This window comes from Oryx dammah, unplaced genomic scaffold (genome assembly GCF_014754425.2).
Source record: "Oryx dammah isolate SB20612 unplaced genomic scaffold, SCBI_Odam_1.1 HiC_scaffold_15, whole genome shotgun sequence".
NCBI classification, from domain to species: Eukaryota; Metazoa; Chordata; class Mammalia; order Artiodactyla; family Bovidae; genus Oryx; species Oryx dammah.
Window position 1 is genome coordinate 47,700,269 of NW_024070199.1, and position 13,544 is coordinate 47,713,812.

General features: G+C 67.3%; 1 protein-coding gene across 2 annotated transcripts; it reads left to right on the forward strand.

The window, feature by feature from the left end:
• The first annotated feature begins 6,338 nt into the window (after nucleotides 1–6,338).
• On the forward strand, nucleotides 6,339–13,183 carry TH (tyrosine hydroxylase). 2 transcript variants are annotated; one of them, XM_040255321.1, is made up of 13 exons: nucleotides 6,339–6,630; nucleotides 7,782–7,985; nucleotides 8,720–8,894; nucleotides 9,150–9,238; nucleotides 9,430–9,497; nucleotides 9,771–9,821; nucleotides 10,125–10,270; nucleotides 10,383–10,518; nucleotides 10,643–10,712; nucleotides 11,135–11,191; nucleotides 11,389–11,484; nucleotides 11,743–11,876; nucleotides 12,790–13,183. In XM_040255321.1, the coding sequence occupies exons 1-13, from the start codon at nucleotides 6,541–6,543 to the stop codon at nucleotides 12,947–12,949; spliced, it is 1,476 nt and encodes a 491-aa protein (XP_040111255.1). In that variant the 5' UTR covers nucleotides 6,339–6,540; the 3' UTR covers nucleotides 12,950–13,183. The 2 variants fall into 2 exon arrangements, with proteins under 2 accessions (XP_040111255.1, XP_040111256.1); XM_040255322.1 differs by having other exon boundaries at nucleotides 6,541–6,630; nucleotides 11,803–11,876.
• Nucleotides 13,184–13,544: the final 361 nt, after the last annotated feature.

Below are 13,544 nucleotides of genomic sequence, written 5' to 3' on the forward strand. Positions count from 1 at the left end.
CCAGCGGGGAGGCCGGTGCAGAGGGGCCAGCAGGGGCCCTGTCCCAGCCGTCTCACTAAGATGTCAGCGCATGGCTTCTCTGGGAGTCCCGGGCTCCCCACAAAGGCCCCACCCTCCTGGGGGAAGGTGCTGTGTGTTTGGAGAGCAGCAGGCCACACCCCACGCCTCAGTTTCCCCACCTGGAGCGCCACATGCTGGTAACCAGTTCTGGGCTCTCAGAGCCAGAGGGAGCTCACAAGAAGGGAAACAGGAGTTCGTGGCTGGACTGTGTCTCCCAAAGGACCGGGGAGCTTCCTGAGGCCGCCTGTTCGGGCAGGAGGCAGGCAACACCTCTGTCGCTGAGCCCAAAAGATGTCCAGGTTGGGAATGAGGGGGGACCTCAGAGCAGCCTCCCCGAGTGTCCCTGAAGCAGGACCTCTGGGGAGGGGGCTGCCCTGCCATCACCCCCCGCGGGGAGGAAAGGCAGTGAGGCTGGCAGGGGAGGGGTGGGGTCAGATACAGGCAGCCCTGGGACCCCAGCTCAGCTGCAGGAAGCACCGGGGAGGCCTCCCATGGGCCCGGGGGCGGGTCGGTCTGAGGGGGCCCCAGAGAGGCTGGAAGCCTGGCATAGCTGGGTGGAGCAGAGCCTGGGACACTGGCTGCCCAGACGTCCTGCCGACAGGGTCAGCTGCTGTGGCCTGGCCCACACTGACCATAGCACGGCTGTCTCCTCCCACGTCTTGGCCACGATTCTTCTGCTGATACAGCCCCGGGTCACAGTGAATGAGGTGGTGCTGGGAGCCAGGCTCTCCCCACAGGATGTGTGGGAGGCTGGGGGGTGGAGACGCGGGATGGGGCAGCCCCTCGCCGTCGAGGGCTCTGGGTGCCCGAGCAACCGCAGGGCCAGGTGACTGGGCACAGGCCCGGGCCCCAGGGCGGGAGGGACTCTGGTCTTGCCGTTAGACCTGATTGCTATCAAAGCACAGCTGCCTGGGCTGACTAATGCCAACTGAACTCGGCACTTATTGCTTTTCTCCGGCTAATTTGTCAGAGGGCTGAGAGGACCAGGGGAGGGGGCCGTGGGGGAGGGGCCCCGGGCGGGCTGAGTCACTGGCACTGGGACAAGGCGGAGGGGGTCTGAGAAGGGACCCGCAGGACCCAGCAGCGTCTGGCAGGATCCGGGGCCGTGGCTGTGATCTGCGGAGAGGGTCTGGAGGGCCGTGGAGCCAGGGGCCTCCCTGTGTGCCGCTGACTGCAGCTGGCCAGGCTTGCTAAGCCCCCTGCTGCACGACTCTTGCACACATGCTCACCCGCAGGCACTTGCACAAGCACGCATGCGCACACGCGTGGACACACAGACCAGCAGATATGGAGGTGCAGCTCCCGACTGTGGGACGCACACCGGCAGCAGCGTTTCGGCTTCTGGTCCCACCTCACCTGCAGCTCTGCCCCGCGGCGCCCGTGCCCAGCACTGGACCGATCTCTGCTGGGAGGGTCCCGGGATGGGGACCCTGGGGAGGTGCGGAGGGCTCCTCGGGAGACATGAGAACACCAGCGCCCGTGTGGGTGGGAAGATGGGGTCTGGAGCACGAGGGGCTGAGCCAGGACCCCCGCTCACCCACTAAAGACATCTCCAGCACGAAATCAGGGGCCTCCTGCCAAGGCCAGTCCTAGCCATGAGAAGACACAGGAAGGGAGCTCAGAAAGGGGGCGAGAGGAGAGCGTGCCTGGGAGGCCGGAGGCAGCCACTGGGCCTGAGGCCCTGGCTGGGATGGGAGTGGGGGTGGGGGGGGTTTGGCGCTCCCGAGCGACGGGGACATGTGGCCCGCTCTGCCGGCTCTCTCCCGACTTCCAAATGCCCAATTATCCCTGGGCGCCTCGCATCGACCAGCAGGGCGGCCAGCCCCGGGCCCGGCTCTGCCGTCCCCTCTCTCCCTGCGATGCTCATCAGGGCTAATTGCTCTGACATTTCAGCGCTGACAGGCCCGGGTGCCAGGACATCACGGACCTTCTCCCCGTCTGGGTGGCGGTGGGCGGCTTTTCCGGGCCTGTCCCCGGGAGGGGTCCGGCAGGAAGAGGCTGGAGGCGGGCAGGCGGCTCAGGTGGTGTCTGCCCCTGAGCCCAGCGGGGAGGGTGGGGTGCAGGCCTCCGTTCCTGCAGCCCCAGACCACTGGCCCAGGCAGCGGGACACCCGAGCGCCCTCGAGTCCCAGAGGTGCGTGTGCCACGTCCACGTGCGTGACGCACAGCACGCCTTTCCCAGGACACACACCACTCGGGGGCCCAAAGACCACCTCGGTCACACCTTGGAAGTGACCTTTCGCCCCCGGATGACTGGGGACACGCCCTGGCGGCTCTCCAGAAGGCTCCTGTGCTTTCTATGGGGGACCCTGCAGAGCCCCGGGATGGGGACCCCCAGAGCTGCAGCCCTCTGGAGAGGGTTTAGGGAGGAGAGGAGGGGCTGGGGTCCCATGGCGCTGACGCCTGTGCCTGAGGGGTCAGCCCGAGGCCTCGCGCTGCAGGAAGCGGGGCTGGGTGCTGCTTGCCCTGGCCCTGCCCCCCGCCAGTGCCCGCCCGATGCCAGGAGCGGGTACACTATCATTACAGGCTATTACCTCCTCCGGGGCCTCGCTTGTTGAGAAAACACTCCAGCTCAGCGCCTCCTAATTGCCCGGCAAGACAGCTGTGATCACCCAGCATAACTGCGGGGGTGGGGGTGCTCGGGGAGGGGGGTGGTTGCAGCAGCGAGGGCCGAGGCCCAGAGCCGGCTGGAGGGAGACCCACGGTGGTGCTTCGGGGGCTCCGGAGAGCTCTGGTGCCACAGTGCTTTAGGTCTCCACGCAGCGAGCGGCAGAGGGAGAGATGAGGAGGGTCTTATTCAGAAAGGATGCTGGTGAGGCTCACAGCTGGGCAGGCGAGAGGTGCCGCACCCAAGAAGTTAGCGGGAGACGGTTTTCTAACCCAAGGGAAAGTGGGGAGGGGGAGAAGACCACCCTCCTCAGCTGGGAGTGAACGTCACGCCTCTGTCTTCAGCTGCTCCTCCAGGTCGGGCAGCTGCTCCACTTGACCCTCCATGGCCCGCCGGGACTGTCGTAGCACCGGGAAAATATCGTTCCACGTCTCAGTGCATTGAGGGTCTTTGCATTGAAATGTCATCTTTCCATAAATTATTGTTTCCTGTGTGTGGGGAGAAGCGTGTCCTAGAGGTCATTGACGTCCGAGCTCACCAGCGGGATGCGGGTCTCCGATGCCATTGTGTTCCTGTCTGGGGGCATCCCTCATGCTTGTGAGGTTCTGTTGCTCAGCCAGCCTGCTCACTTTTGTGGTTAAGCCCACCTGCTCTCTTAAGTCACTATTGACTTAACGGGGGTATCCCATAGCCTGTTCTTTATTTACCGTCCCCTAGCGGGATTAGCTGTTTAATTACCGACTTTGTCCCTTTACCTCACCCCCGTCAGAAGGGAGGAGACCTGGCCTTGTACCACATCCCTGTGCCCCTCACCTCCATACCTGGCCTCTCTTCCCAATTCACCCTCAAGCCCGGCCTGCAGTGCTCGGCCCTCTCCCGCCCCTCGGATGTGTCCAGGCTGCAGGGCTCCCTCGTGCCTGACCTCCCCTGGGGAACCCTGTCCAGCCCCACCCTCCTCTGGGCTGTCTGCCTGCCCAGCTTGGGTCCATTACATTTTTCCCCTTGGGGCCTGAGCCCCCTTAGCCCCTGGGACGGACACCGCTGAGTCCTTAAAAGAGCCGTATCTCAGGAGATGGGAAACCTGGGCTGGAGACTCACTGTGTGACCCAAAGAAATCGCTCACCTCAGTCTTCCTGTCTGCAGAATGGGTCTGTGAAGGCCCAGACCCATGAGCAGGTAGGAGAGCAGGGTGCAGAGGAGAGGAGCAGGGAGGAGGTTGGCGGGGGCAGGCTTGAGCGACCCTGGGTGCCCTTAGCATCCGGGACAGGGCAGGGTACCGCACACAGTGGGGGTCATGGTTAAGGACAGGGGCCGCCTCTGTGCTCTGGGGGACCAAGCACCAGGCCTCGGGGTGGGGGAGGGCAGGTGAACGGGAACGGCTTCCCTGGACGGGAGAGCAGATGGACACGTGGTCAGGTGTGGACTGGGGGCCAGAGGGCCCGACCTGGCTTCTAGAGTGTGTCCACTTGCCTGCTGCCAGGGGTCTCACCTAGGGGTCGCCTGGCCCCAAGGCAGGCCCGGAAAGCTGGCTCCACACAGCTTCCACGCAAGCACTGGCTCAGGGCGGCAAAGGGATTAGAAACAGTATTTGTATCAGCAGAGACATTTGCCGAAAGGTTAAGTCCACACCCGGAGGCGAGGCCGTGCTCCTTGCAGCGTCGGGCGGACATGTCACCTCCCAGCCCGGGGCCCCCGCTGGGCACACGAGTACCAAGGGGGGACACGGGCTTCTGGGGGAACAGGGAGCCTGTCCAGGGCTGCAGCCTGATGCTGAGCGTGGAGGCCGGCCACCCCAGAGACCACCGGGGACCTCGGCAGGGCGGCTCTGGCCTGTGGCAGTAGGGCGCCCACAGCCTCCATCTCGTCCCACCGGGGTCTCGGGCAGATCCTTTCAGCTCTGCTAGGAGCACACATCACCTTGGAGCCGCCGCTGGACGGGGCCCTGGGGGCTGAGGCCACTGTGACACGTTCTCCAGGAGCTCAGGGTCTGGGAGATGAGACAGGCAGCGGCCTGTGCGAGCGACGGGGACACAGTCATGGGCCAAGCCATCAGGGCTCCTGCCTTTGCGGGGTGTGCGGAGGGGGAGGAATAAGCAGGAGAGCAGAGAAGTGGCAGTGGGTACGCATCAGGGGCAAGAAAGGGTAGGCACTGCTGAGTGAATCGTAGCTGAGCTGGCTTTGTGGGATGCATAGGAGTGCGCCAGGAGAAGAAATGGGTGAAGGGCAGCATTTCAAATGGGGCACCACAGAGCCCAAACTCTTCTGGAGCTGGAAATGGGGATTTTGGGGAGTGAGACCCACAGCGGGGAGGTGAGGAGAGTCACTCAGGAACTTCCAGAGGGCAATGGGGAGCCACAGAAGACTGTGGAGCAACAGAGTGTCATGGTCAGAGCACTCTGGGGAAGCTCTAGGAGGCGAGGGGTGTGGCTGGCCACTGTGATGAAGAGTGGGTGCTTCCTTGGGGCCCGAGGGGTGCCAGGGAGGTGGATGGAGAGCACTCAGTCACCAGCCAGGGATGGGCCTGCAGGACTGGAGAAGGGGAGTCCAGGGCAGCCGGCTCCTCTGTGTCCAGAACGTCGCCCTGGGCGGCCAGACTTGAGAAAGTCCGCCTCCGGAGGCTGCCCTGTCAGGCACGCCAGCCCCCCAAGGCGGGCCTCCCTTGCTCCCCACTGCCACTTCCTGGAGGCCCTGGCACAGGCCAGCCTTGCGGAACCCACAGGGCCAGGGGCACGGGGAGACACCCCCCTCCAAGAGTTCCCTTTTCAGAGAGAAGAAGCCTTCCTGAGGGGCCCCGGAGCCGCCCGTGGTTGGGGAGTGCTCACAGCCAGGAGGCCCTCCAGCCTACCCAAAGCTGAGTCTGAACGCACCTGGGGACGGGCCAGGCTGCAGCGTAGATACCGCAGTTCTTGCGCCTGCCTGGCGCTGAGGTGCGTCCCACCTGGTCCCCTGGCCTCTGGGGCGGGGGGTGGTCCCACCAGAGGGGCCTCATGCCTGGAGCTCAGGAGACGCTGGACAGGAGCTGTCCCGGGAGCCCCATGGTGCAGGGACTCCCCCGAGAAGGGCCGCAGGGGCCGGAGCATGGTGCTCATGGCTCGGGTGTCCCCTAGGTGGGGACCCCCCAGGAGAAGCAGTCAGAGGGCCTTAGGGGGACACTGGAGGGCCAAAGGTGGGCTGGGGGGGGGCGGGAGATGGCCGTGAAAGGGGGCAAGTGGGGCAGTTATTGGAGACTGCATGGCCCTGCCTCCCTCACCTTCCTCCACACTGGAGGACAGGCCCTGCTGGGACATTCTGGGCCCTGCTGGGCGTGCTCGGGGGTCTGGGCACAGCAGGCTGGCGTGGGGGCAGAAAATGCTCCTGCCGAGGGCATCGAACAGAAACAGACCTCGGGACCCCGCTGGGAAATGTAGTGGGGTGAAGATCTTCCGGAAAAGCAAATTGCCTCCAGACAGCTGTGGTCTGAGCCTGCGTATCTGGACCGATGACCACCAAAGGTCACGGTTCTGTGCGCCGGACACCCTGGGGTGTCCGGAACACCACCTCCCCGTGAAGCCGCCCGTCACCCGCTTGGGGTGGGCTGAGGGGCCCGGCTGCACCCCGCCCTGCAGAACACGCCTCCGGAGCCCAGATGATTCAGAGGCGGGCAGGCCACCCGCCCGGGGCCTGCGACGGTAGATGCAATTAGATTTAATGGGATAGAGCCCTTTCTCGGCGGCTCCGTGCTCCGCGCCCACCCCGCCTCCCTCAGGCGGCAGCAGCAGGAGGGGCTGTGAAGGAGGTGGAGGTGGGGGACCTGGGGGGCTCTGACGTCAGCCCAGCCTATAAAGGCCGCCGGGCAGAGGGCTGTGGAGACGGAGCCCGGACCTCGCCGGCACCATGCCCACCCCCAACGCCGCCTCGCCGCAGGCCAAGGGCTTCCGCCGGGCCGTCTCTGAGCTGGACGCCAAGCAGGCCGAGGCCATCATGGTAAGAGGGCAGGCTGGTGCCCACGGGCCGGAATGAACCTGAAGCCCAGGGGTGATCCCCAAAGTCTGGCGGGTGGCCCCAGGCTCAGGGTCCACGAACGCGTCCTGTGCCGGACCTGGGCAGTTGAATCCCTGCTGGACCCAGTGTGTGTGCGACTGGGTCCCAGGCCCGGCAGAGGCTCACGGGGCGGGGGAGGTGGGCTAACAGGGTGCAGCCCCCGTTCTGCTGAGCTGAAGGGCGTCTGCACTCAGGGGCCACTCCCACCCATGACCTGCCCGTCCGCCTGTCCACCCATCATTCATTCATCCACCTCCCACACGTTCTGTGTCCCAAGTGGAATCTCCAGTCTTGAATCCCCCCTCCCGTCTCCAGCAACCCTGAGCCTCCGTGACCGCCAGGAATGGCCCCCAAGGCACGGCCCACCCCATAGGAGCCCCGAATTCAAAGGAGCCTATGCTGGGAAGACCCACTGGGCCAGCCCCCTCTCTGAGACTGCATGACCGGGGGCTTCCCGAGCTGGAGGAAGGGTCTCCAGTTCACTCTCAGGGATGGGCTGGGATGATCGGCTCGTTTACAGAGCTTTAATGAAAACGTGGGAGGGGTTCTGGAAATTTAATTTGCAGGCACTGTCTCAGGGGACCCACTGTGGGGTAGAGGGTTGTTCCTTCTTCTGGGGGTCCCAGGGAGGTGCCCCCCACCACGGATGCCCCTGACTCTGTCCACACCCTGCCTGAGGTCGGCTCGGGGGAGGGCTCCCCCAGGCCCGGCTGTGTTCTGAGACCCGAGGGTGCCAGGACCTTCTTAGAACTTCAGCTGCAGGTGGGGAGCCCAGAGGGGCTTCTGCATTCAGGGGTGGGCGAGGCAGACACACTGACCCTGGGGGCTCGTGGTCTCAGGGACAGATGGCGGGTAAGGCGCTGGCAGGCTGGACTAGAGGTGGGGCCATGAGGAGGGTCGTCCCAGACCCCTGGACGCCGTGTCCTCTGGTCCCGGGGCAGCCGCCTCCCGACCCACCGCCTCCCATCCCCTGACCTGGTCAGGTGGGCGCAGAGGCCGCCCTCGCCCCCGGCCCCAGGCGGGGCGGTGCTGGAGCCGGGCCCAGTGCTGCGGGCAGGCCGAGGGCGGGGCAGCTGGCACGCCTCTCCCCACAGTCCCCGCGCTTCGTCGGGAGGAGGCAGAGCCTCATCCAGGACGCACGCAAGGAGCGGGAGAAGGCGGAGGCTGCGGCCTCGTCCTCGGAGTCCGCAGAGACGGGCAGCCTGCTGGAGAGGGACGGGAAGGCCGTGCTGACACTGCTGTTTGCCCTGCGGCCCACCAAGCCCCCCGCGCTGACCCGGGCCGTCAAGGTGTTTGAGGTGAGGGGCGCCAGGGGCCATGGGGGCCTCGAGGAGAGGGGCTCCTCCCGCCCTGGGGGCTCTCTGAGCCCGGCCCCCCACCCACCCTGCACCCACCACCTCACTCCGGGTGTTGGGCGGCGTGGGTCCTGCAGGAACGGCCGGTTCCCGGCGGGGCGGGGCTGAGGCAGCTGCTCTAGTCCCAGCAGGTTGGACGGGGGGCAGGGACTGGCTCTCCCCACAGACGCCCGAAGACAGGACCGCAGAGCCCGCTCAAGCTCCCGCGTGGCCGCGTGGCCCGAGGGCCTGGGAGCCGAGGCTCCCTGGTTGCTGGGGCCGCCCACCTGAGGGGGAGGGGACCCTTCCTACCATCCCTCCCCACACCCTGCTTGGCGGGCACCAGAGCCCCCTGACCAGGCTTCAGTGGGGTCAGCGCCCACCCTCAGCTGCGGGGTCTGGACAGGGCCTGGACGAGGCCAGCAGGGAGGGCTGTCAGGCCGCCTGGGGGTGGCCGGGGGCACACAGAGGCCCTGTCCGGAACGCTGGGTCTGGGGGACCCTGAGACAAGTGCATAGGCCCGGTTTTCCAGGAGACCTGCCCGGGCAGCGGACGTCGCCCGAGTCTGGGAGGTGGTCTGTGTGCTCCTGGCCGCCGGGGTCCCGGGAGGGGCGGGGCGGCAACACGCGCCCCCTCCTCCGTCTCCATCGGTCTATCTGTGTCTCTGTCTGTCCCCCTCTCACCCCCTCGCCCCCAAGACATTCGAAGCCCACCTCCAGCACCTGGAGACCCGGCCGGCCCAGCTGCCGCGGACGGGGAGCCCGCCCCTGGAGTGCTTCGTACGCTGTGAGGTGCCCGGCTCAGTGGTGCCCGCCCTGCTGAGCTCCCTGCGCCGTGTGGCGGAAGACGTGCGTGCCGCTGGGGAGAGCAAGGGTGAGGCGGCCCTTGGCCCCACGGTGGGGCCGTGCGCCCCGGAGACGGGAAACCGCAGGGACCAGGGCACAGCTGGGGGTCCCTCCCTGCTGGCCCGGGTCGGCAGCCTCCTGCTCAGCTGTCTGGGCCTGGGTCACCTCCAGTCCCCACCCCCATAGATGGAGCGGGAGGCTGCGGCCAGGGGGCCCCTCCCCGTGTGCCCGGCACTCACTCCTGGCCTTCCGCCTCCCACCACCTCCCCCGCGACCCCCGAAGTCCTCTGGTTCCCCAGGAAAGTGTCCGAGCTGGACAAGTGTCACCACCTGGTCACCAAGTTTGACCCTGACCTGGACTTGGATCACCCGGTGAGCCCGCCTCCCCGGGGCTGATGGGCGGTGGGCGGGGGCCTGGCTGAGGAGGGCGGGTCTGTGGGCTGCTCCGCCCCCCGCAAGCCCTGGCTGGGTGCAGCCCACCCCCCCACCCCGTGCCTGCCGGGGTCACCAGCTGCGTCTGGGCGGGGCGGGGCCGCCCCCGACGGCGTCCATTCTGCCGCCAGGGCTTCTCCGACCAGGCGTACCGCCAGCGCAGGAAGCTAATCGCCGAGATCGCCTTCCAGTACAAGCAGTAAGGACCCGCTTGGGGGTGCGACCTCTGGGACCCAGACCCCATCCGCGGGCCTCACACTCTCGCCCCCTCCTGGGAAGGGGCGGGAAGTCCTTGTCAGGAACTCCATCGCCTCTGCTGTCCCCGTGGTCGCAGCAGGGAAACCTCTGCCTGGAGAGATTAAGCCACGCGCCTCAGCCACACGGCCGGTGGGCGCTCAGCCTGGGCCCCTCCCGCCCACTCCCCACACGTCCTCCCCTAAGGGGCCTGGACTGACTGCAGACCCCTCCCCAGAGGCGACCCCATTCCCCACGTGGAGTACACGGCCGAGGAGACCGCCACCTGGTGAGACCCCGTGGCAGAGGCGGGGCAGGGTGGGGACAAGGGTTCCGGGGAAGACCCACGAATCCCCGTCAGAGGCAGTGGCCTCCAGGAAAACAGACTGGAGGAGGGACTTCCCGGGACCCCCACAGCTCCCCCCAAACCCCCCAAAGCCGCACCAAGTGGCTGGCTGCATGGGCCAGTGAGAGGCCTGCAGCGTGAAACTGCCGGGGCCTGCAGGGGGCAAAGCAGAGCCCTCAGGGTGGGGGTGCTGCTGGGCGCAGGGAGGGTGGGGAGCAGGCGCGGGCCTGAGCCCCTGGCCCGCAGGAAGGAGGTCTACTCCACGCTGCGGGGCCTGTACCCCACCCACGCCTGCCGCGAGCACCTGGAGGCCTTCGAGCTGCTGGAGCGCTTCTGCGGGTACCGCGAGGACCGAATCCCGCAGCTGGAGGACGTCTCCCGCTTCCTGAAGGGTGCGGTGCCCACGCGGGGCCCCCCCCCCCCGGGGCGGGCAGCGCACGCCCGGCCACGCCTTCCGCCCCACCCCACCCCCCGGGCCCTGACCGCCCGCCCGCACCCCAGCAGAGCGGACCGGCTTCCAGCTGCGGCCCGTGGCCGGCCTGCTGTCCGCGCGGGACTTCCTGGCCAGCCTGGCCTTCCGAGTGTTCCAGTGCACCCAGTACATTCGCCATGCCTCCTCACCCATGCACTCCCCCGAGCCGTGAGTGACCAGCCCCTGCCCCTGGCCCTGTGGAGGAGGACGGGAGGGCGAGCCTGGGGTTGGGGGGGGGCAGGCTGCCCGCCCTGGGGGCCCCAGCCCCACCCACTCTCTGCCCCCAACACAGGGACTGCTGCCACGAGCTGCTGGGGCACGTGCCCATGCTCGCCGACCGGACCTTCGCCCAGTTCTCCCAGGTGTGTCCCGGGGCCTCGGGAGCCCGGCCACCCCTGGGGCTGGCCACCAACGGGCACTGCTGGCCTCTCCCACCACCCATCCCCACCCCACAGGGATACACAGTGCCCACCTGGGCCGTGAGACTTCAGGGGGCGTGCGTTGTCCTAGAATAGAGGACTGGTGGCCAGGCCCACGCGGGGAGACCACCTTAGCTCAGCGTCCAGGAAGAACCCTCCCAAGGAGCCCACGGTCCCAGGGCCCAGGCTGGGGGCCGTGTCCCGGGCCTTGTGCTGCCACCTGCTGGCTCTCCCAGGAACGTCGGGGAGCGGTCCCCTGGCCCCCAGTGGACCCCAGGAGGTTCTCTGCACCCTAGCAGCTTCCAGGAGACCCCGGGGCGGGAGCACAGACACCCCCAGCACCCTCACCGCTCCCCCCTCCACAGGACATCGGGCTCGCATCCTTGGGAGTGTCGGATGAGGAAATTGAGAAGCTGTCCACGGTGGGTTGGGTCCCCTGTAGGGCCCTGGGCTCAGGCCGGGCCCTCTTGTGCAGGCTGAGGTCTCCACTTCTTGCGCCGTGACCCCCCCACCACCGCCCTGGAGCCTGGCTCAGTTCTGCCCGGGGAGGGGGCGGTGCTGGGGCCTCGGTGAGCGGGTCAGCTGTGCTGACCACAGCGTTTCCCACCGACCCCATCAGCTGTACTGGTTCACTGTGGAGTTCGGGCTGTGCAAACAGAATGGAGAGGTGAAGGCCTATGGAGCGGGGCTGCTGTCCTCCTACGGGGAGCTCCTGGTGAGAATCCCCCTAGGGAGGGGCCGGGCCAGGTCCTGGCAGGCAGGGCCACCTTGGCCATCCTCCTGGACTCAGGCCGCCTGGGAGGCTGAGCAGGGCACTGGCCTACTGGGGGACGGAAGAAGCAACCCCCACCCCTGCCCACGCGCACTGTCCCCAGGCCTCGGGAGGACCCCCGAGGGGCGGGCGGGTGTGAGTCCGGCCCTGGGGCTCCAGTCGCCTCGGGTCCTGAGAGCCCGGCCCCCCGCCTCCCGCCAGCACTCCCTTTCCGAGGAGCCCGAGATCCGGGCCTTCGACCCTGACGCAGCAGCCGTGCAGCCCTACCAGGACCAGACTTACCAGCCTGTGTACTTCGTGTCTGAGAGCTTCAGCGACGCCAAGGCCAAGCTCAGGTGGGCCGGGGCTCCCGGGCAGAGACCCCACCCCCGCCCCCGCAACACTGCGCCTCCGGACTGGACAAGCCAGTCAGCAGGCCGGGCCCGCGGACCCATCTCACAGGGGAGAAAGCTGGGCTCATCTCAGTTACAGCACCCCTCCCGCAGCGAGACCCCTACAAGGGGGAGGGGAGACCTGCAGGGTTGGCGGCCAGGCCAAGGCCAGGCTTTCAGAAGGTGAAGTTTGACTCCGAAAGACAGTTGTGTCTAACTTTGTAAGACGGGTCCTTCCTGGCCTCCTGCCCCCTGAGCCCCTGGGGCTGTGGTGGGAGGGGACAGAGGGGAAGGGCTGCTGGGATGGCTGAGGGCCAGGTGGGGAGCTTGGCGGGCAGGGAGTTTCCTGGGCTAGGGGCGCAGTGACCAGCATTCCCCAGGGGAGGGTGGCAGAGCCCGACACACCCTACCTGGTCACCCTTGGGAGGGGCCTCTTTCTAGCCAGACTCCCATTGTCACGAGGGAAACTGAGGCCCAGGATCTATTGAGCCTGGAGTAAAGGGGCTGTGGCTCTCACACGCGACCTTAGGGACAGGGACGTAATAGACTCTCCAGAGCGCATGTCTGGAAGCCTTCCTGGAGGAGGAGGCCTGGCTGTGCCTCCCTTGGGAAGGAGCAGGGCGGGATGGAGTGCCTGGTAGAGGTTTGCTTGGAAAAGGCCTGTCCTCCCCACCGTAAATACCCCCCAGCCCTTGCAGGACGTCTTGGTCCCCAGACTTGTCTGGGTGGCTGGACGGAACGAGCTTTGGGGGCCCAAGTGGCTCAGAAAAGTCCTGGGGTCTCTGAACCCTCTGTGATGGAGGAGATGGGCTCCCGCCCTCCAGCCCCACCCCACTAGTGACTGAGGGTCCCTGCCGGCTGTCCCCCACCCCCGCAGGAGCTACGCCTCCCGCATCCAGCGCCCCTTCTCTGTGAAGTTTGACCCGTACACACTGGCCATCGACGTGCTAGACAGTCCCCACGCCATCCGGCGCGCCCTGGACGGCGTCCAGGACGAGATGCAGGCCCTGGCCCACGCTCTGAACGCCATCAGCTAGACGCGGGGCGCCACCCGCAGGCCCCGGTGGGCCGGCCTGGGGCTCCCAGCCTGCCCCCGCCTGCCCACATGAGAGGCTGGCTCACAGGGTGCCCCAAGAGCCCGCAGAGAAACCCCTGCCAGAGGGCACCTGCCCAGCGCTTGCCAGCTGCGTGTTGGCGTCCTTGTCCTGCCTGCTGCCCCTGTGCTGCGCTGCCCGCTTGCAACCTCAATAAAAGAGAGACTCAGCCCTGAGTGCCCGCCTGGGGTCTGTGTCCGTGCCATGGGCTCAGCGCACAGCCCCGGGCCCCCCATATACTGCCCCCGTCCCGCTCAGAAGCTCCCCTACTGCCCGCCTCCTCCAGGTAGCCCAGGGTCACCTGCTCACCCAGAGGACCCGCAGAGGCCCGCGGGAGTCGGGCTGAGCTGTCCCGTCTCCGTAGGGTGACGTCCTGGAGGCGGGGGGCTGGTCTGGGTTCCAGGGGCAGGGCTCTCAGCTCTGGTCTCCAAGGCAGAGCTGCAGGCTGGGCCCTCTGATCCTCCTACCCCACCCCCCCCCGGAGCAGGACCTGGGAACGGCCCCCACAAAGGACGTGCCAGCAGGGAGCTCCGCTGGG

Excerpts from the sequence above, each read along its gene's own strand:
- TH (XM_040255321.1), top strand. The coding sequence starts at position 6,541 with ATGCCCACCCCCAACGCCGCCTCGCCGCAGGCCAAGGGCTTCCGCCGG. Across the intron at positions 9,498-9,770 it reads ATCGCCTTCCAGTACAAGCA|AGGCGACCCCATTCCCCACG; the intron begins GTAAGGACCCGC and ends ACCCCTCCCCAG. Across the intron at positions 11,877-12,789 it reads GACGCCAAGGCCAAGCTCAG|GAGCTACGCCTCCCGCATCC; the intron begins GTGGGCCGGGGC and ends CCACCCCCGCAG.